We start from the raw sequence: 21974 nt of genomic DNA on the forward strand, positions 1-21974 counted from the left end.
GAACTTACTTTATTATTACTTCCTCAGTGGATATTTAAAGTTGAGGCAGAAGTTAAGTGCCTGATGTGATTAGTCCTCTTCTTCCTTTTAGTCATTGAGCGTGACCACTTTCTGGATAAATATAAATTACAAATGCACAGGCTCTCTGAAACTTTTTTAATTCCACCAGAGCAACTCCAGACATGAGTTCAGATGCAGAGATGGCAATCTTTGGAGAAGCTGCTCCCTATTTACGGAAGCCTGAGAAGGAGAGAATTGAAGCCCAGAATCGCCCATTTGATGCTAAGGCAGCCTGTTTTGTAGTGGATGAAAAGCAAATGTATGTGAAAGGTACCATACAGAGTAGAGAAGGTGGCAAAGTCACAGTTAAAACACATGATGATACAGTAAGTGATACCAAATGTTACTCATACATGATCACCCAGTTCAAGAAGTTCCCTGGCTCAGATTTTTTCTCCTGTTGTTCCCTTCTGGTTTTGTCAGACTGTGACTGTGAAGGACGATGAAGTCTTTCCCATGAATCCTCCAAAATTTGATAAAATTGAGGACATGGCCATGATGACCCACCTCCACGAACCCGCTGTGCTGTACAACCTCAAAGAGCGTTATGCAGCCTGGATGATCTACGTAAGTACCAGCAGCATCTTCCTTTGGGCAGCTGGGAGGACCTGCTCTGGCAGGCTAAGTGGAAGCCAACGTGCTGTCTCCCTTCCTCGCAGACCTACTCGGGTCTCTTCTGCGTCACTGTCAACCCCTACAAGTGGCTGCCGGTGTACAACCCGGAGGTGGTGGCTGGCTACCGAGGCAAGAAGCGCCAGGAGGCCCCTCCACACATCTTCTCCATCTCTGACAACGCCTATCAGTTCATGCTGACTGGTGAGTCATTTGGCAAAAATGGGAAACCCTGATATCCGCAGGGCCGGCTGCTTGGTCAAGGAACACTTGACAGTTCAGACATCTTAGGTGCTGTTCTACTCAGTGGCAACAGCTCCTGTAGTCCTATGGCACAACTTGAGATTAGACTGCCTGTGGCATCTTTATGACCTCTGTGCTGTCAGTTAATAAAGGAAAGGCAGTAGGTAGATATATGGCTTTGTGCCCACTGTCCTAGTAAGGAATGTAAAGGAACAGTAAAGAAAGAATACAGCAGAGAATCTGATCCCAATTAAACTAGGTTTACGCCAAGGTCTACACATAAAAGAAAGCAAACAGTAAATGGGAAGCCTTATAAAGAACCACAGCTTGGAATTAAATTTTGGGCTGCTCCATCCCTCTGTGCACAAAAAAATCCACATACGGACTAATACAGAGTTTACCTCATCTGGTTACAAAGTGATAAATACTATTACAATATAGTTCTTTCCCTTGAAGTCAGTTAGTTATGTCTGAGGAACAGAAGCCCTCCACATCTCATTTGAACAGTTCTTTCTGTGACTTCTTTTTCAGATCGTAACAATCAGTCAATCCTTATCACGTGAGTATATTTTGGTATGTGTGACAAAGCTGACAAAGAAGTAAAAATGTTTCCTGTTTCCTGTAGCAATTAATATTTTCATTTCAACAGTGGAGAATCCGGTGCTGGGAAGACTGTGAATACAAAGCGTGTCATCCAGTACTTTGCAACAATTGCAGTTACTGGTGAGAAGAAGAAAGACCAGCAGCCTGGCAAAATGCAGGTAGGTCATTGGCTCCCCCTTCTACTGTTTGCCCAAGACCGCACTTGCAGCGCAGAAACAATGGGTATTTTGGGGTTGCAGGACTATCAAAAGGCAGCAAGTGTAGCACAACTGAGGAGGCAGTCAGGACGCAGGGTCCAAGCACACCTAAGCTCTTTTACCCCTGCTACCTGGCCTCCATCCCTCTGAACACTAGTGGAACTCTACTTAAAAAAAAAAATTTTCTTGCTGTAGGAAGGCCCAAACCTCAGTTTCGCTCCAGTCTACATTTACACAAGGCAAGTCTTCACCAGGGAGTGGAAGATAATGTAAGACAGCAGCTTTCTCTGTGCTGGCTGCCTGTCTGTGTACCTGTCTGTGTACCTGTCCATCAGCATCCTATGAGATCAGCCACACCCAGAGCACCGGAGCGGCTGCATGTGTAGCAAGAGCAGTTGGTTCTCACTTGGCACATGATTGTGCCATTCCTATTCCTTGGTGCATTCCCATTGACAGGGAAAGTGCAGGAACTCTCGACTCCAGAGTGGCTGAGAGTCATTTCAGTTGCATCAGTTAGTAGTTTCCACTGGCTTGTTCTCCTGCCTGTGGTCAACGTAACAGTCCTGAGGGGCAGCATAAGAAAAGGGACAGATCTGGGACAGCTGGGACCACCTGTCTGAAAGTTAGAAAGGAACCTCAAAGATCTTTCCAGGGAAGAAAGCACGTGCCCTGATGCCCCTTTCTGCTGAGCAGCCCAGCTGCTGCAATCTGAGCTTACTGGTGCGTTTGCAAGGGGTGGGCTTCATTCCCTAGCAGAGAACAACCACAAACATCCGTGTGGCACAAGTGTCTGTCACCACAGTCTGTGAGATGGTATGTGCATCAAAGTGGGTGACACGTGTCAGCGTGTTATTTGGGTACCCAAGGGCACAGCAGGACCTAAGGAGATTCCAAGGCTGAATATTCTTTTTGCACTCAGAGGCAGGTGTCTGTGATTGATGGGTTGTTATGGTCAAGGCAAGTTCATCACAAGCACTCGTTCCATCAGCACCATTTCAGAATCTCTTGGGCTTAGCTTTCGCCAGCTGCTTACTATGCCAGGACTGATCTCAGAAAAACTTTAAGACAGCTGAGAGACATACTGACTATGTTTGATGTAAGGAATATCACCTGGCTCTCAGACGGACAACAGCCTGTTTTGCCTTCTTCCAAGTTTATTCACAGAATACTCTATTTTTTTAGTATTCACAATCTCTGTAACAGTAGTATGTGCTACTTCATAAGAACATTAAATAAAACACTCAAGTTATAGTTCTGTCTAGCCCAGCATCCTATCTCAGATGCAGACTGAAATCAGATGCCAGGTAAGAGTATGTGAATAAGGGAAACATGTAACAGCATTTCCCCAGAATACTTTCTCAGCCTCCAGCACTTTGTCACACAGCCTGTAGACAAGGACTCCGGAACGAACTTGTGTAAAGAAGTGCCATGTCTTCTTCCATGCTGCTCTCCAGGCATAATGCTCCCTTGTGAGTTCCCCAGTCACAGCTATGCACAAAAAAGAGGTTTGGTGATGGTATAGTCAGCTGCACTGACACACACATCTCTTCTCTTAAACAAGGAAGTTCATTTAGAAAGACGAAAGATATATGTGAGAGGGCATTAATCTAGGGATTTGGGATTTTTTTTTTAATTACATAGAGCTTCATATGCTACTGTGTTGCCTTAATTTTATAGGGTCCATCTTCACGATGGACTAATAAAAACTAATTTAAAACCATTGTGCCATCTGCAGACAGTGTTGGGAATGGCGCTCCCTCTCTATTACAAGAGGCTGAATTGAACGTTACATACAAAGATGCAGCAAGTGAAGCTGTGCCTCTCATCTATGAAACATGCTCGCAGCCCAGAAGGCCAACCATATCCTGGGCTGCCCCCAAAGCCGCGTGGCCAGCAGGGCGAGGGAGGGGGTTCTGCCCCTCTGCCCTGCTCTGGGGAGACCCCCCTGCAGGGCTGCGTCCAGCTCTGGAGCCCTCGGCACAGCGGAGACATGGACCTGCTGGAGCGGGGCCAGAGGAGGCCACAAAAATGATCAGAGGGTTGGATCAGCTCTCCTATGAGGACAGGCTGAGAGAGTTGGGGTTGTTCAGCCTGAGGAAGATAAGAGAAGAGAACGGGGAGACCTTATTGCAGCCTGCCAGTACTTAAAGGGGGCCTATAAGAAAGATGGGGACAGACTTTTTAGCCGGGCCTGTAGTGATAGGACAGGGGTGATGGTTTTAAACTAAAAGACGGTAGATTTAGACTGGATATAAGGAAGAAATTATTCACAATAAGGGTAGTAAGGTACTGGAAGATGTTGCCAAGAGAGGTGGTAGATGCTCCATCCCTGGAAACATTCCAGGTCAGGTTGGACGGGGCTCTGAGCAACCTGCTCGAGTTGACGATGGCCCTGCTCATGGCAGGGGGGTTGGACTAGGTGACCTTTAATGGTCCCTTCCAACCCTAACTATTCTATGATTCTATGATGCACTATATATGATAGTTACAAGAAGGAAACAAAGTATAGATCTGCCTTTCAGCACTCTTCCTTTTGAAACTAATGGCAATATTCATGAGTGATGGCTGAAGAGTGCTTAAAAACTCTGCTAAATTTTAGATTAAAATAACATATGAGGTGTAAAAATGATCTGTTTGTAATACCTCCTTTGCAATATTTGTTATTAAACAGTAGTGAGGTTTGTTAAAAAGCTTTTTCTCCTGTAACTAGGGAACTCTGGAGGATCAGATCATCCAGGCCAACCCGCTGCTGGAGGCCTTTGGCAATGCCAAGACTGTGAGGAACGACAACTCTTCACGTTTTGTGAGTTCATTTCAGATTTTTTGGAATGCAGACATCTAATATGTCTCATTTATTGATCTTTATAACCAATGGTTTGATCTGTACTGCTTGATAGGGAAAATTCATCCGGATTCACTTTGGAACAACTGGCAAGCTGGCCTCTGCGGATATCGAAACCTGTGAGTTGGAGCAAGTCAGTGCATGAGAATTCGTGCATTTATGATCTCAAGTTTACCAGGAGGCTAACAGCATCTCTCTTTCGGTTAGATCTTCTGGAGAAATCCAGAGTGACTTTCCAGCTGGCCAGTGAAAGGAGCTATCATATTTTTTACCAGATAATGTCCAACAAGAAGCCAGAGCTCATTGGTGAGTGCCAGTGGTGCTGGGATTGGCTCAGTGAGTGGTTTCTCCTTCCACTGTGACCTGCCCCAGTGCCACCAAAGGTGCCCTGTATACCTGCAGATCTCCTCCTTATCTCCACCAACCCCTACGACTTCCCCTACGTGAGCCAAGGAGAAGTCACTGTTGCCAGTATTGATGACGGCGAGGAGCTGCTGGCCACAGATGTGAGTACAGCAGAGCACCCGTGGGGCAGCCCTTGCAGTCAGACCAGCTGCAGCCACGGAAGCTTGGCTGGCCCAGGGCTGCCAAGCGCCAGACAGTGCAGCACACACTTGGTGCGGGCAGCAATGGGAATCCCCAGCTTCCCATCGCAGTACACGTGTCCATTAACAGCATCTTGTGCTTCAGCCCTTGGGCTTCTCTGACCTTCCCCGACTTGCCTCTGCAGAACGCTGTGGACATCCTGGGTTTCAGCCCCGATGAGAAAGTGGGGATGTACAAGCTGACGGGAGCCGTCATGCATTACGGGAACATGAAGTTCAAACAGAAGCAGCGGGAGGAGCAGGCAGAGCCAGACAGCACAGAAGGTAGCATTGACTGCAGAGTTTGCTTGTGAACTGAACCAGGAGACAAGTTAGCAACCTCATCTCATAAAGTGCCCAACATTTTGAGTATGATTTTCCCTTCCAGAAACTAAATTTTTTAAGGTTTTTGCAAGTTCCACAAAGTCAATGATTTAATTTATACTCTGCAAGGAAACAGAGATGTAAAGATGAAGCATTGCTGCAGCCCTCCATGTGTGGAACTGGAGCGCGCTGCAGCTGAGACATTGCTTGTGTCAGGGAGAAAACATTCTCCATGGGCCTGAAGAGGAGCTTGCCTTGATAAAAGGTGCATGTGAGTAGCACCGAAAGTAGGCTCCTTGCAACAGAAACATCCTAGAGGACCTGGACACCTTACTCTGTCTCTTTTGAACTCGTTTGCTGTCTCTAATCCTAGTGGCTGACAAAGCTGGATACCTGATGGGTCTCAATTCTGCCGATCTGCTGAAGGCTTTATGCTATCCCAGGGTGAAAGTTGGGAATGAATATGTGACTAAAGGACAAAATGTCCAACAGGTACATAGGCAGCTGATCAGCTTCTCATTTGTTCAGACAGTTCTTTCAACTTTAAAGCTAACTCAACTTTCATTACTGCCATGGCTGTGTTTCTTACAGGTGTACAATTCAGTGGGTGCATTGGCTAAATCAGTCTATGAGAAGATGTTCCTATGGATGGTTATTCGAATCAACCAACAGCTGGATACAAAGCAGCCCAGACAGCATTTCATTGGTGTCCTGGACATTGCTGGTTTTGAAATTTTTGATGTGAGTTACAGTAGGTATGCTTGCCCATTGATGACTTTTCCAAACGAACTGGCATTTTTTTTACATTTTGAATTTGCAGTTCAACAGCTTGGAGCAGCTGTGCATCAACTTCACCAATGAGAAGCTGCAACAGTTTTTCAACCACCACATGTTTGTGCTGGAGCAGGAGGAATACAAGAAGGAAGGAATTGAATGGGAGTTCATTGATTTTGGGATGGACCTGGCTGCCTGCATTGAGCTCATTGAGAAGGTAGAAGAAATTTATTCTTTTAAGGAGAGCACATTTCTTGTGTAGTCATTTATTTTAGTCCAGTCATTCTTAATAAATTGATACATTACTGTTGAATCACCCTGTCACATAAGAAGAGGCAGTTTCTAAAACCAAAGCTTTTGAAATGACAGGCTGCCTCTGCACAAACAATGATTTCCTGAACAACATGGCTGGGGTGGAAGGGAGAGGGGGTACATGATGTTAATTTGGTGCCTTTAACAAGACTGCCTTTAACAGTACGGCGAACCTCAAGTCCTACTCCTTGTAGTAACGGATAGAATTAAGTTCTTGATTCTAGCAACATAACACTTCTGGCCCATCTGTCACTGCCCACTGCTACTGCATTGGGGATCTTACCCTCGCTACTACATTACAAACCAGCGTGCAGTGGTTGTGCACAGCACTTACTTACACATTACATGCAAATCCAGTATGTACATACCCAACATCTTCCTTCTCAGGAGCATACAGGTATCTTCTCCCATCACTATCATTCATGCCTAGTGCCCAATGACTGATTCAGCCATCTCACATGCATGGTCGCTACTTAATATAAACCCATGGGTTATGCCTTTGCCCACGAGCCTCACATTTCTTGCTGACCACCCATGCTTCCCACCACATAGCAGCATCTACAGGCAGCGCTACCATTCACAGCTAGTGCCTGTTGCCTGTTTCAATATTTAGTACCCAAAGTCCACATTTACTGTTCAGCGTCAACACGTTTTGTGTCCCATAACTATGCAATACAAAGTATTAGAGCCAGAGGAATCAGGACACCTATGCTGATCTAACACTGTAGTCTCTTTTGTAATGACAGGAAAGAAGTAGACACTTCTAGGATGCAAATCATCTCCTTATAAAGTATGTTCTGTTAGTGATTCTTTATAATGCTTCCATTACAAAAGAGCAATCTGGACAGCTAACTCAGATCTAGATTCTGTTTTATAGATACCTACAGTTAGGCAAGATGAATGCTAACCCCAGAGCTCTCACACATCAACCACACCAAGAGAGCAAAATGTTCATTCAAAACACGGCATTCCATCCTGTGGTTGCTGCTGCTCTGGAGGATCCCTGATTGTAGCTCTGGCAGCTATCTAGCTCAAATCAGATATAAGCATCTAATGGCATCTTATTACATTTTTTTAAAAAAAAGGTTCATACAAAGAAGGAAATCTTCGAATTCTCTCTAGGCAAATGAATTGCAGGTCATGTCAGTGTTTCCAGCAAAATCAGAAAAAATCATCTGCACTATCAGAAGATACCTACTCTAGCTCAGATGAAAGATCTGATGTCACTGAGAATGTGCCTACATCTCTGTATAGAAATACTTCCAATTTTAAATTGAGACAAATTAAAAGTCTATGGGTATGCTGAAGTGCCAGATTATTGCCATTTACACTCCATATAAGGTGAAGAAAATCTGATCCATCATGCACATTCACTGGAGACAGGAGTTCTTATATATTAGTTATCTATCATGTTCCTGAGGAGCCATCAAATTAAGTTCAGGCTGACAATTGCAACCTGATGGCTTGTAACAAACGTACACAACAGCATCAGTCCCGCAAACAGGACACTGGAACCTACTTCTTAACAATGTAGGGTAAAGATGGTTGAAACAATTTATTATAATACATATATATAGCTTTTCATTCAAAGATGCATGTAAAGAGTATTGTCAAGTTGCTATGTTAATGGGGAGTAGCTTGAGCAACACAGACTAATTATAGTTTGCCTGATTATTATAGTAACTAGTGATGTATTAAGAACTTGTGCAATTCAAATTATGGTCACTGAAACAAGCCACAAATCACATGCAAGGTGATATTTTATTTACTTTTCCTCTCCCTACTTTCTTCATTCATTCATACTTCTCCCAGCCCATGGGCATTTTCTCCATCCTGGAAGAGGAGTGCATGTTCCCCAAGGCAACTGACACCTCTTGCAAGAACAAGCTTTATGACCAGCATCTGGGCAAGTCCAACAACTTCCAGAAGCCCAAGCCTGTCAAAGGCAAGGCTGAGGCCCACTTTTCACTGATGCACTATGCTGGCACAGTGGAGTACAACATCTCTGGCTGGCTTGACAAGAACAAGGATCCCTTGAACGAAACTGTTGTGGGGCTGTACCAGAAATCATCCTTGAAGCTTCTGTCCTTCCTTTTCTCTAACTATGCTGGTGCAGAAACAAGTAAGTGCTTTTTCAATTGTGATCAATAAGGCAAGAATTAACTAAAGTCTTTTCTCCTCTCTGTGGTATACTCTAGACTCTCTATCATCCCCTAATGTGACTTTGTTCTAGTGTACACCCAGATATGCCAAAACTAAGATACCAACATGCAGAACTGCTGAAAACACCACATTCATGTGGTGCAGAGAAGTAAATCTCAGTAAGTCCAAAACAAAGTGACAGGAGGTGTATGTTTCCTGACTGTGTTGCAAATCATGTGCATGCTTAGTCATCCTCTAGACAGGTGCAAATATACGTGCAAAGTGCGAGCACTTTATAGTCTTTGGGGGCAGAGTTTTGTTTCTTGGGTTAACTGGAAGAACTAAAAGGAGACCATGGAACTACTTCATATCCAGATGAGCAGTCCTGGTGTTGCAAGAGAAAATGAAGGTGACAGAATATAATTTAGAAGTCTTCTAAGGGCATCAGAGAGCAGTTCAATCTCTTGCCTTTTTAGTGACTGAAGACCATCAAGTTGGACAGTCTGCCTTACCAAAAATGGCCACACAGATTTCTACAAAAAAGCCAATGTTCTGGCAGCCTGGATGCTGGGCAAAAAGAAGAGGTAGTATACAGTAGTAGTCAACTCAGACATCAGGCATATGGACAGCAGGGTTTGAGGCTCAAGAGAGTACTGCATAGGCTGCAGTTCAGTCTGGCTGATATAACAACGTGTCTGAGCAAGCTCCTAGGAAATACTGGGGATGAGCCAGCTCTGGTCCTTGCAGGTATCATCAATGTAAGGAAGGTGAGAAGAAAAGGTTGTGGGGATAAAATTTTGGATAAGGTGTGAAGTTCAGAGCACAAAGACTCCATTTAAGTCACAATTTAATTGGCATCAACAATGCAGCAAATCTGAAAAGGCACTGAGCTGCTTGCACTTGTATTCCTGAGACTGTAATTTGTTTCCTGCCTTGGGGCTGCCATAACTCGGAATAGATCCTTATTCTTCAGCTGGAACATTGGATTAGGATATTTTTCTAAAGAAGACTTCACTGCACTGATAAATGAATGTCCATGGATGAGCCACATTCTTGTGGCCTTTCACCTAATTAAATAAAAAATGGGGCTATGTCTATAGCAAAGTAAAAGCAACGTGACTAGTAGCACAGAGAACACTGTTATGAAACTTATGTCAGGCCACGATGTTCCATACCACCAAAACCATATTCATTATGATGCAATCTAAATCATGCATCAAGACAAAATATACCATACACTGATCAACCACCAGAGAGCAGCAGTTCACTAAAACTCTCATGCAGCAGTAATTTTAAAATTAAAGATTAATTATTTTATTGGCCCATGACCAAAGAAAGGAAGGTGAGGCCTACAAAACATACTGCTTATTCTAACTGTTCAACTCCTGTCTGCTTCTTCCAAGGTGATAGTGGTGGTGGCAAGAAAGGTGCAAAGAAGAAGGGGAGCTCTTTCCAGACAGTGTCTGCTGTGTTCAGGGTATGTGAATTTCCCTTTAAATGAGCCATGCTTCCACAAAAATGATCTGAGGGCTGGAACACCTCTCCTATGAAGAAAGGCTGAGAGAGTTGGGCTTGTTCGTCCTGGGGAAGAGAAGGCTCCAGGGACACCTTATTGCATCCTTTCAATATATAAAAGGGGTTTATCAGAAAGATGAGGAACGTCTTTTTACCAGGGCCTGTAGTGACAGGAAAAGAGGCAATGGTTTTAAACTGAAAGAGGGTAGGTTTAGGTTGGAAATAAGGAAGAAATTTTTTTAGTATGAGGCTGGTGAGACACTGGAAAAAGTTGCCCAGAGAAGTTGTGAATGCCCAGTCATTGGAAGTGTTCATGGTCAGGCTGGATGGGACTTGGAGCAACCTGATCTAGTAAAAGAAATCCTTGCCCATGGCAGTGTTGGACTCGATCTTCAAAGACCCCTTCCAATCCAAACCATTCTGTGATTCTATAACTCTTTGACATTTGAATAAGAAAGCAAAAGCTTTGTAGCTCAAACAAAACCCATGTTCTGTTCTATCACAGGAAAATCTAAACAAGTTGATGACTAATCTGAGAAGTACTCATCCTCACTTTGTGCGTTGCCTGATTCCTAATGAGACCAAGACACCTGGTAAGTCAATCATTATACTTTAAAGACAGGAGACTGATGGGACTTGGCCTGCTTATCTTCCACGCCAACTTCTTCCAGAACATCTCCCTTTCCATGTGAAGTTCTTGTGGGGGTTGGCCTGCCGGACTGTGCCCACGTAAACTTTGTATTGCTTATCGTGACTGTAAAATTTTGAGCATTACACGGTCCACAAAATTTACCCATCTTTGCTTGATGTGTGTACAGAGCTGAAGATTATAAAGATAGGGCTGATTACAGCTGATGAAATTGTCTGTTGGGGGTAACAGCATTAGCAAATCCCTAACAAACCACTGTGTCCTTAAAGTTCAGCCCAAGACCACTTACCAGTTTGTAAATATTCAGTGTTAGGATCTGATTCTCTGAGCTGAAGGACTGTCAAAGAAATCATATATAGTTTGTAGAATTCTGTGTACAAGCTGCTGTGTGCTGCTAGCAGTTGGAAAGCATTTTGATATAAAGTTATTTTTTTAATTTATTTAATTAAATATTAAACTCTCACAAGGAGTTTAGTCTCTGAGAATAGTCAAGTTTGGGGGTATTTTCATGTGGCCATTAAATTAAAGTACCTGGGGAGACACTTGCCTGTGTGGGTTTTAAGAGTCCGATTGTTATGAGGTCTGATACTGGTAAGAATGATAAGGCAAACAGTGGTAGAATGTAGCAGATACAACAGAAGTACCAAGAGACAGGAGCTTAGCATCTGTATAATCTGCTCAGGAAACAAAAGACCAATTTCAGAACGTTTCTTACCTTTCTTGTTTATGTCTCTCTGTATAACCGTGAAGACCACAAGCAGGATTTAAGCAGCACAGATTTGTATGTCATTCACATTTCAGCTATTCATCTAAACTCACTTTATATTCAGTGGAGAGAAGCTGACATTTTAAGGTGTGACTCATCTGGCCCCTTTTATACATCTATCTTAGGATGAGATGAATCACATCCTAAAAGTCAGCTCCACTGACTATAAATGAAGCCCAAATGGAAATGTCCACACTTCATATACTGAAGTGAAGAAAGAGGAATCCCACCAGGGTCTTGACAGTCGAGGAGTAAGGGGAGAGTCAAGGAAGCCTACTAAAATAGAAGACCATATTTGAATGAATGATTTTGCCAGATTCGGCTGTCATTTTAATGTTCAGTTCATTGTTTTGACAGAGGTGACTCAGAGGGAATCTTGACTTTTGCCATTTAAGAAAAAGTAGTACTGTGTGAGCTAAATTAAGGATGGTGAAGTGAAGGAAGAGAAACTGGACATCTTCTGATTTTTAGCTGGTTTTAGGTGGCTTATGCTTGACTATTCTAATAATTCCTTTGCGTACACCTTTATCGATTACACTGAAAAGATAAAATTAAGGGTGTGGACCGTTATGTACTAATTAATGTCTCTAGCAGCTGATGGAAATTTCTGCATCACAGTGATTCCATGAGGGTTTTATTCTGCCAGTTGTACTTTGTTTATAATACTTGGGAATAGAAATACAGTTACAGTATTTCTATTACAGAATAGAAATACTTAGAAATACGGTTGATTATTATATCCAATAGATATTTTAGGAGGAGAAAGATAATTCTTCCAATTTTAATCAACTGCCCTCTACAGGAAGACTGAGAGCTTTAAGCAAGCTGCTTACCCACTCCTGTGTTGGAATCTATCTAGCTGTCAAATCTAATAAAATTTGAGTATAGTCAATTCTTGCATGGCAGATCCAAAGTAAAATCTAACATAACGTGAAGAGCTGATTGTCTAGACGGTACTGCACTCTACATTATACCACCTCTACCTACATCCAATGAGGATGCTGATGCTGTTGAAGATTTTTCAGCTGGTCTCCTAAAGCACTCTTCTGACATTTTTTAGTAATGTGGTCTTATGCGTTTTGGGCATTGGTGATTCACAAGCACTGCCAGCCCTAACATTCTTAGTAAAGCTCAGCTCACTGAAGCAGCTCTCTGCAACTTGTATGAATTGAAGGCATGTTCTGTCTTCACTTCCTGCATCTTTAATCAAGAACTCTTTGAATTTTATCCAAAAAAAGGTGGTCATTAGGAATGCTAGTACATATGGAGATTCTTTGGAAGAAAAGGAGAGTCATGATGGATGTATTTTGTTTAAGGTGAAATGGATCATTACTTGGTGATGCATCAGCTGCGGTGCAATGGGGTTCTAGAAGGCATCCGGATTTGTAGGAAGGGGTTTCCAAGCAGAATCCTTTATGCGGACTTTAAGCAACGGTAGGTCTTCAGTTATTACTGTCTGTTAAAATAAGGCCTCAATAAACCTCAGGTGACAAGTCTGGTGACATCATGGAGAGACACCTTCTGAATCAGACTAGATTAGTGGCATTTGAGGGAACCAAGTCATTAATATTGCCTCAGGTCACTCCAGTCTTTCCCTCTTTGATCAGACCAGAGATTTCTTTATTCATTAGAACCAGTATCGTTGCTAAACTGTAGTCAATTCCCAATGATTCAAAGGAATGCAAAATGCTTGTAGTGTAATTGTGGCATATACTGCTCTTTGTAAGTCTCCCAGAGTACAAATACAAAAAGCAAAACAGGTCAGTGCAGCTTCCTTGCAGTAAACTGACTAAGCATTCAAAAATCCAAGGCTTTGCTAGTGCTCTTGTCTGTCACTAGTCTGCATCCTACACCTTGTTTTCCTCATCCTTAAAATGGAGACAATTAAACTGTTCATGTGAGCTCAGTTGCTATAAAGTGCTGAATCAGAACTGGGTGCTGTTATAATTAAATGTAACAGTAGCATCTTCCATGCTGAATTGCTGTGAAAAGGACCCAAGACCTCTCTGAAAATGCCCTGCAACCTGATGTTCAGTAAGGCATTAGCTGGTCTCAATTGTCAAATCATAACTTGATGTGACAAGTGAAGGAATCTATCCATAACGGCCGTGGTCCAGACCCATAAAGTGCTTTATAGTTCAAAGGAAATGTGCTGAATTTCAGGAGGAACTACCATGGAAACCTAAAATAGAGAATAAATTCACTGCACCATTATCACTGTCTTGATTTTACATATTCTCTTCCAAGGTAGACTTGAGAACAAGAAGGGCTCTGGTGTACAGTCACACATCTTCATTGATGTATCTGAAGAAACTCCTTTAGAAAGATAAGGCGGTGCTGTCCATGACACAGGCTTACCTTAGTCATTAAGTTACCTTGTAAAATGCTAAGACTGCTGTAAGCATTTACAGAATAATATCATGCCATTTTCAGTCCAAACTCAAGGATTCAGTGGTATAACTTGTAGAGACTGTGAGCTGTGCAAGATCTGTATTCCCGTTGGAATATAGCTCATTTTTGTTAGTAGTTTTAATTCATCTTCAACTTTAATTTGAGTAGCATTCCTTTGATCAATGGAAGATGAGAAGAGGTTGACATGTTCTCCTGTTTTTCCTAATTCCTGGACCTGCAGACACTCTTAAGAATGCATATTATTTTTGTATGAAACAACATACTGTGTTGTTACACAGCCAACAGATTCCTCTGAAGAGTAGATGTGACCCCTTGTCACCACATTCTGTTCAGCCAAGACTGACTAGATTTCAGTTGGCGTATTCAGCTGCTTTCAGATAGCCCAGCTTCCATATATTTTACAACAGACAATGGATCCTATTTTCTTCACCCTGTGCAACCTGTCTTACCACAGGTACAAGATTCTTAATGCCTCAGCCATTCCAGAAGGCCAATTCATTGACAGCAAAAAGGCTTCAGAAAAGCTTCTTTCTTCCATTGATGTTGACCACAACCAATACAGATTTGGCCACACCAAGGTAAAGTCCTTGTGGAAGAGTGCATATAATTAATGGCAAAAAATTTTGTATTTCTTCCATATGAAATCAGCCTTCAGAATGATTAGAAATGACATACACCACTAGCAAGAAGGAGTACAGAAAAGTTGTCTGGTTTAGGGAGTATGTGTGAGGGGTAGCACAGTCAGCCCTGGGAACACCACACTACAAGAATGACCTAGCATGGCTCCAACTAGAACTAGTGACCCCCACTTCCTGTGCCAGTTGAACTCATTTATATCAGTGCATTTAGACAGGCTCGGACAAGTTTGGAAAGTCAGCCTTTTCAGGGGATTTCAGCACACAGAAGTCTATCTTCCATATTCAAAGTAGCATTAGGTGGGGCATTGATTCTCTGATCAGCACAACTAAGGCAGTACTATCTCTGGACAAAAAAACAATTGCCTACACTACTGAGCAGACAGCACCATGTATGTTTCTCAAGCTATCTTTAAGCCAGTTTACAGAGCAAATCTTGAGCCTGACATAGAAGGGTAGAGAACAGTGAAGAGTCATAATAGTATACACTACTAACATACTACTACTAAAGTACTAGGCTGAAAGTTAGCTCTTTGTTTTAATAACTACTGATGAACTAGATCTTCCACAACTTAGGCTGGAGCAGGCATCAAATAACACTGCAATAATGGGATTAGATCATACATAGAGTGACTTGTCATGAATCACAAGAACACTGAGGATATGAATACTTACACAACATTTCTCTAGCTGTTAAACCTTTACTCTGTAGGCATTTTTCCAAAACTGCTTTATACTACCCTGTATCAGATGCCAATGGTTGTGTATCTGCCTAAGCCTCAAGCTATTTGACCCTCTTTTATGTTGTAGGTGTTCTTCAAGGCAGGACTCCTGGGACTCCTAGAAGAGATGAGAGATGAGAAGCTTGTGAGCCTCATCACTCATACACAAGCTATGTGCAGAGGGTACTTCATGAGAGCTGAATTTAAAAAGATGAATGAAAGAAGGTAATATAATAAAATACTAACAATGATATTGTGCCAGACCAAAAGTCAAGCAATGCAGTATACTGTCTCAGGCAAAAAACTGTCCTCAGGAAAGACCCTTAGAAAGAGTAGGGGGAACAGAGCAAGCACAAACTAATAGTTTCCTTGTTATAGCCTCCCAAATTCTGGCAATGGCTATTTAGCAATTGGACCATGCAGCTGGACTGTGACATTTAGTATTTAACAGTGAACCTTCTCTCCAGGAATGCACTTACCACTCAAACTTTAAAGGACCCTGTGACGGAAAAAGCCAACAGAACAAGTGCTAAGGTTTCTCTGTTTTGAACATGTTGTTTGATAATTTCATTGGATCACATTGGTTTTGTAAGGAATGGCATAACATCACTCTCTGATCTCCTTCTCTTTAATTTTCTTTCATGGCTCCATCATCTCAGATGAACAATTCTAGCTTGTACAGAGAAGGTTCTTCATACTTTCAACCATCCCAGATACCCTTCCCATTTCAGGTCTCTCCCTTTGAGATGGGATGACTCATGCAAAATTTAGAGTCTAAGAGTGGCAGCACTGAGTGAGCCAAGCAAACTTTCTCAAATGTTGTTGACAAGTGAAAGCTTTAGGGGAAGCAAGGATTGCATAAATGTATAGGATGCTCTGCCAACCAGCTGCTTTTATTTGTAATACTCTGTGGTATATATTTAGCTCAGGGACTTCCTGAGCCAGGGACAGTTTCTAAGAATTCCATAACTCTTCCTGGATTTCTCTGCAAGGAATTATCTAATCTCCCCTTGAACAATGGGCATCAACAACATCCTTTTTATTCAATATCGTAAAATACTTAATTTTTGTTTCAGTTTCTGTCTTAATAGTTTCTAATATAGTATTTGCTACTTTGAGTGACCAAAAAACATCAAGCTGCTGTTTCCACAATTGACAGTAACTCCCAGTTATGTAATCTCAGCAGCAGTACTTCAAGGATGTTTTATCTCTGGTATTACCTGAGAGAAAACATAAATACCTGAGCACCTGCACTTTTTTGAGACTGAGGAAAGTCTCAGAGATTACCAGGCAACATGCCAGAGAAGTTTTTCTGTTTTGGAGTATTTGTCCCTCTTATATCCAGACATAGTTATTGTTCATGCTACTGAACCAGCCATTCTGCAATCAAGGGCCTAGAAATGACTCTTTAATAAAAGCAAGGAAGGTGAGGAATAAAAGTCCCACAAAAAGGTTCCTTGAGGAAAATGCTGATGCTGTATGGCCGATAATCAGTCTGTTTCCAACCCAAATCTCACCAGCCTCATAAACTGTGTTTTCAGAGAATCCATTTATATCATCCAATACAATATTAGAGCATTCATGAATGTCAAGCACTGGCCCTGGATGAAGCTGTACTTCAAGATGAAGCCCTTGCTGAAGAGTGCAGAATCTGAGAAGGAGATAGCCAACATGAAGGAGGAATTTGAGAAAACCAAGGAAGAACTTGCAAAGTCTGAGGGAAAAAGAAAAGAGCTGGAGGAGAAAATGGTGACCCTGTTGCAAGAGAAAAATGACCTGCAGCTTCAGGTTCAATCTGTGAGTAACTTCCATTTTCAGATTCACCCCACTTCCTCTTATTGTGCTGCTCTTTGCCTTCTCTTTTCCATTGTCCTTTATAAATAGACATGTAACAGGGCCAGATTCTCCACTGCTTTTTATCTGGTCTTGTCATTTACACCCAAGCAAAGTGAGTACAAAGCACATATAAAACATTGCCACCAGTAGGAACACAGGAAATTCTGACTGGGCTCCTATGTAAACCCACTTCACTATTAAGCAATCACCAGTGGAAGAATCAGATGTTCCACAGTGTATACAATGTGCTCCTAACAATGGTATCTGATTTTGGATGAAATACAGGCTGTTCCCCCATCTGCTGACCATTATAATATGGAGCCAGGGCAGGGATGATTTTCTGTCAGAGACAAGACTGAAACTATGGAACAAAGACTAATGCTTTTCTCTAGAATACTGCTGAGCAGAGGCTGAAATTGCACAAGACAGGAACACTGTCAGGTAGTAAGATACTACATGGCCAAGGCCAGCCTGGTGTAAGTCAGCCTGTCACTTGTTTCCATGTGCTATCGAACCAGTTGTGTTTTGACAAGAGCCCTGTATTGTTTCAAGTCCTGAGGCTGTAATTGTGCATGTCAAAGATCAGATTCATTACCTGAATTCTTCTTCAGAACTTCAACTTAATCTCACCCAGTTTTCTCTTTGTACCCTTCTTGGTACTTGCTGTTCTGTTCTCCAGAACCCACCTAGTTCACAAGAATCTGGGTCTTTGCTTTAAACCCTTCATGGATGGTAAGGAAAAAAACCCCAAGAATCATAGAATCTTTGGGTTGGAAGGGACCTTTTAAGGCCATCTAGTCCAACCCACCTGCGATGAGCAGGGACATCTTCCACTAGATCAGGTTGCTCAGAGCCCCATCCAGCCTGACCTGGAATGTTTCCAGGGATGGGACCTCTATCACCTCCCTGGGCAACCTGGGCCAGGGTTTCACCACCCTCATTGTCAAAAATTTCTTCCTTATATCTATCCTAAATCTACCCCCTTTTAGTGTAAAACCATCAGCCCTTGTCCTATCACTACTGGCTCGGCTAAAAAGTCTGTCCCCATCTTTCTTATAGGCCCCCTTTAAGTACTGGCAGGCTGCAGTAAGTTCTGCCCAGAGCCTTCTCTTCTCCAGGCTGAACAACCCCAACTCTTTCAGCATGTCCTCACAGGAGACATGTTCCAACCCTCTGATCATTTTTGTGTCCCCCTCTGGCCCCGCTCCAACAGGTCCATGTCTTTCCTGTGCTGAGGGCTCCAGAGCTGGATGCAGTGTTCCAGGTGGGGTCTCACCAGAGCAGAGTATTGGGGGAGAATCACTTCCCTCGACCTGCTGGCCATCCTTCTTTGGATGCGGCCCAGGATATGGTTGGCCTTCTGGGCTGCGAGCATGTTGCCAGCTCACATCCAGCTTTTCCTCCACCAGTACCCCCAAGTCCTTCTCGGCAGGGCTGCTTTCAACCCCTGCATCCCCCAGCCTGTACTGATACTGGGGGTTGGCCCGATCCAGGGGCAGGACCCTGCACTTGGCCTTGTTGAACCTCATGAGATTCACATTCCTTGAGATTGTCCAGGTCCCTCTGGATGGTATCCTGTCTCTTAGGCATGTCAACAGCACCACTCAGCTTGGTGTCATCTGCAAACTTGCTGAAGGTGCACTCGATCCCACTGTCCATATCATTGATGAAGTTATTAAAGAGTACTGGTCCCAGTATTGACCCCTGAGGGGCACTGTTCATCACCAGTCTCCACCTGGACATTCAGTCGTTGACCACTACCCTCTGGGTGCAACCATCCAACCAATTCATCATCCACCCAACAGTCCACGTATCAAATCTAATCTCTCCAATTTAGAGAGAAGGCTGTTGTGGGAGATGTTATGTCAAAGGCTAAGGCCAGAAGTCCAGATAGATGACATCCATAGCTCCTCCCTTGTCCACTGATGTGGTCACTCCACCATAGAAGGCCACTAGGTTGGTCAGGCAGGACTTGCCCTTGGTGAAGCCATGCTGGCTATCTTGAATCACCTCCCTGTGAGGTTTAACTAGGTTAACTAACTTTGAGGTTAGGATGCCTTTCAAAGCACTCAGATTTTAGATTTTGGAACATAAAAGAACTCCTAATGTACGGTCATTGCCGTCAAGTGTGTTGTCTGACTCTTTCTTGACTCCCAGTTTCTCATTGTTTCAGTACTGGAAGAGTCCTTCCTGTATTCTTGCTAAGTCTCATTTTTCTGGTGGAATTTCTATCAACCCTGCTTGAAAGATTCCTCAAGCACCATCTTCTCCAAGTTTGTGCTCAGAAGATGCAAGCTCAGTAGCCATGGCTTTCAGTGCACTATGGGTTTCATTCAGAGTCTGAGAGAGAATTAAACATACCGTCTTCTGTTACTGCAGTGATGGCTTTCAGCCATAACTATTCTGGGAGGTAACAGAGACTTCTTCTGGTATTCTGTCTAGAATACATCATATCATTAATTTAGACAAAATTTTATCTCTTAATCATGTGTCTCAAAATGTTCATTATAGTAAAAGTTGCAGGCTACCATTTAGGTCAAGCTTGATCCTGTCTTGGCTGAGAGCCAGGTTAGAGAATGATGGGAGCAAAGTTAGCCTCATGTGAATAAAGTGGGAGAAAAAGTTTGGGGACAGACAGTCTGACCTATGTCATTAAAGTTGGAGGACCTTACTGAAGATAAAATCATCCACCATGCTTTCATGCTTCCATGAAATCCAGTTTCCTACCCACCTCTTTATCTCACTGATTCCTTGCAGGGTCCTTGTTATGACTGAACCCTGTGAGTCTGGTGCATGGTATTGTAGTCAAACCATCTGAACAGCTGAAAGGAGATGTTTCTACCATGGGATTATGGTCCACTTTCCTAGCCATGATTGAGCAGGACAATTTCCTCATGATTGAATTGTATGTATTACTGTGATTTGCACAGGAAATTCTGCCCTGACTTGTGTAATCAATTTCCTGGAGATGGTGCTTGAACAACAGATGTTGCCTTTTCTCATTTTTATAATAAATATAACGTGCCTTCAACATGTTCTGACAGGAGAGTGAAAATCTAGCTGATGCTGAAGAGAGATGTGAAGGACTCATCAAAAGTAAAATTCAGCTAGAAAGTAAAATTAAAGAACTAAGTGAAAGAATGGAGGATGAAGAGGAGATGAATGCTGAACTGACAGCAAAGAAGAGGAAACTTGAAGACGAGTGCTCTGAGCTGAAGAAAGATATTGATGATCTTGAACTGACTCTGGCCAAAGTGGAAAAGGAGAAGCATGCAACAGAGAATAAGGTAACAGAGGAATCAGACAGTTTTCCCAGACATTTTTCAGTTTTGTAGAAAGTTGTGGTCATTCCTAAGTGCTCTGAATGGAAGTGATACTTGCCCAAGGCATAGGAGAGATGTATTGCACATAATCACCTGTGACAATTTTTTGTTATAACTTCCTCTGAGGAAAAATATATTTTCTGTGACAGTTAAAAAGAGTTAAGAGCTTGTTATGGTACTTGACAGAGAGTTTCCATATTTAGTATTTGGAACCGTAAGGAACCAGTATATTTGTGTCTCCTGTGGATAATGGAGGACTAGTATGCTTGAGTAGTGCAGCGCAGAACAGTTATGCTGGTCCTTTCTCACATGCATTGAGGAAAACTGATTTTGAAGATGTCAAATGTTTTCTTATAATTCTTTTATATTTAAGAAGCCCAGGTCTCAGCTAGGATGGACATCCTTTCCTTCCATTGACTTGATGATATGATGAGAGCTATTCCTGACAGAATTGTAAGGTTCAGACTGTCATTGTAGCAAGGAGAGTCTATATCAGGTGGTCATTAACTCATTTATCTCCCAGTAAAAGCACAGGTCTCTTCACATATATCTTAGTAATCAATGTGAAGAGATAGAATTGAAATATATATATGTTAGAATTCAAAAGCCACGTCTGTGGTAACAGTGTTCAGTCCTGCTGTGGAAACAATACTAGCAGAGATGTAATTACAACCTTGAGGTTCCCTTCGCTGCCATCACTGAGAACAATACTGGATCCTAAGTTTGCAACTTCAGGTGTGTTGGACATTTCTATACTGAAGCTTAGAGGAAATCTAGCTGGTGCTGGGTATTAGGATGAGAGGATGAGGGAGTATCTATCAGACAGCAGGGCCGTATAGCTAAAGCACGTAGTAGAGTGGACTTTCCTTATCCCTATTGTCAGGCTTTCCCATCTGAATGAGACAAATGGGAAGCAACAGTCAGGCAGGCTAATGCACAATGCCTGATATGTTTGAGATAAGGTAGCTGGTGTGCAACGCTCCATTTAAATACAAGGAATAAGTTTCCAAGATGAAGCTAGTAGAGGTGGTATGTCCAGCAGCCCAGCTAGAAGCTCCGGACCTAAATTCTGATCAGCTGTTCAAGGGCATAAGGTCCTTTGTCATGTTATTGTGTTCCTTTCACTTTTATGGAAAACTTAACATATCTTTGGCTATGCTTGGCACTTGATCTTTTGGCACTTGACATTTGGCACTTGATCTTGGCACTTGATCTTTTGGCACTTGACATTTGGCACTTGATCTTGGCACTTGATTTTTTTAAAGAACCTCACTTGCTGAGAATTTGCAGCTGTTTGCCTAGAAAATATATCACATGCAGGAGATACATTTTTTGAGCAAGAGCAACTCAGAGCCCTTTTGTAAATCCCACTGGGAAAAGCTTGCAGAGGCAAGTGAAGATCTAGCACATGTTCCACTACAGA

General features: G+C 42.6%; 1 protein-coding gene across 1 annotated transcript in view; it reads left to right on the forward strand.

The window, feature by feature from the left end:
• Positions 1–200: 200 nt before the first annotated feature.
• The window catches only part of LOC104620164 (myosin-13), a gene marked incomplete at its 3' end in the record, with an annotated part of 34930 nt that continues 13156 nt past the window's right edge, over positions 201–21974 (forward strand). The window contains exons 1-22 of the mRNA XM_010286294.1: positions 201–386; positions 484–627; positions 720–876; positions 1447–1474; positions 1565–1676; positions 4426–4518; positions 4613–4676; positions 4765–4863; positions 4960–5063; positions 5288–5426; positions 5839–5957; positions 6057–6206; positions 6286–6456; positions 8364–8673; positions 9422–9430; positions 10097–10170; positions 10714–10801; positions 12940–13057; positions 14490–14613; positions 15481–15617; positions 16934–17189; positions 20273–20515. Coding sequence (XP_010284596.1) covers positions 201–386; positions 484–627; positions 720–876; positions 1447–1474; positions 1565–1676; positions 4426–4518; positions 4613–4676; positions 4765–4863; positions 4960–5063; positions 5288–5426; positions 5839–5957; positions 6057–6206; positions 6286–6456; positions 8364–8673; positions 9422–9430; positions 10097–10170; positions 10714–10801; positions 12940–13057; positions 14490–14613; positions 15481–15617; positions 16934–17189; positions 20273–20515 — 2925 coding nt within the window. The remainder of the gene's footprint in view (positions 387–483; positions 628–719; positions 877–1446; positions 1475–1564; positions 1677–4425; positions 4519–4612; positions 4677–4764; positions 4864–4959; positions 5064–5287; positions 5427–5838; positions 5958–6056; positions 6207–6285; positions 6457–8363; positions 8674–9421; positions 9431–10096; positions 10171–10713; positions 10802–12939; positions 13058–14489; positions 14614–15480; positions 15618–16933; positions 17190–20272; positions 20516–21974) is intronic.

The sequence above is a fragment of the Phaethon lepturus genome, unplaced genomic scaffold (assembly GCF_000687285.1).
Source record: "Phaethon lepturus isolate BGI_N335 unplaced genomic scaffold, ASM68728v1 scaffold6734, whole genome shotgun sequence".
Classification (NCBI taxonomy): Eukaryota; Metazoa; Chordata; class Aves; order Phaethontiformes; family Phaethontidae; genus Phaethon; species Phaethon lepturus.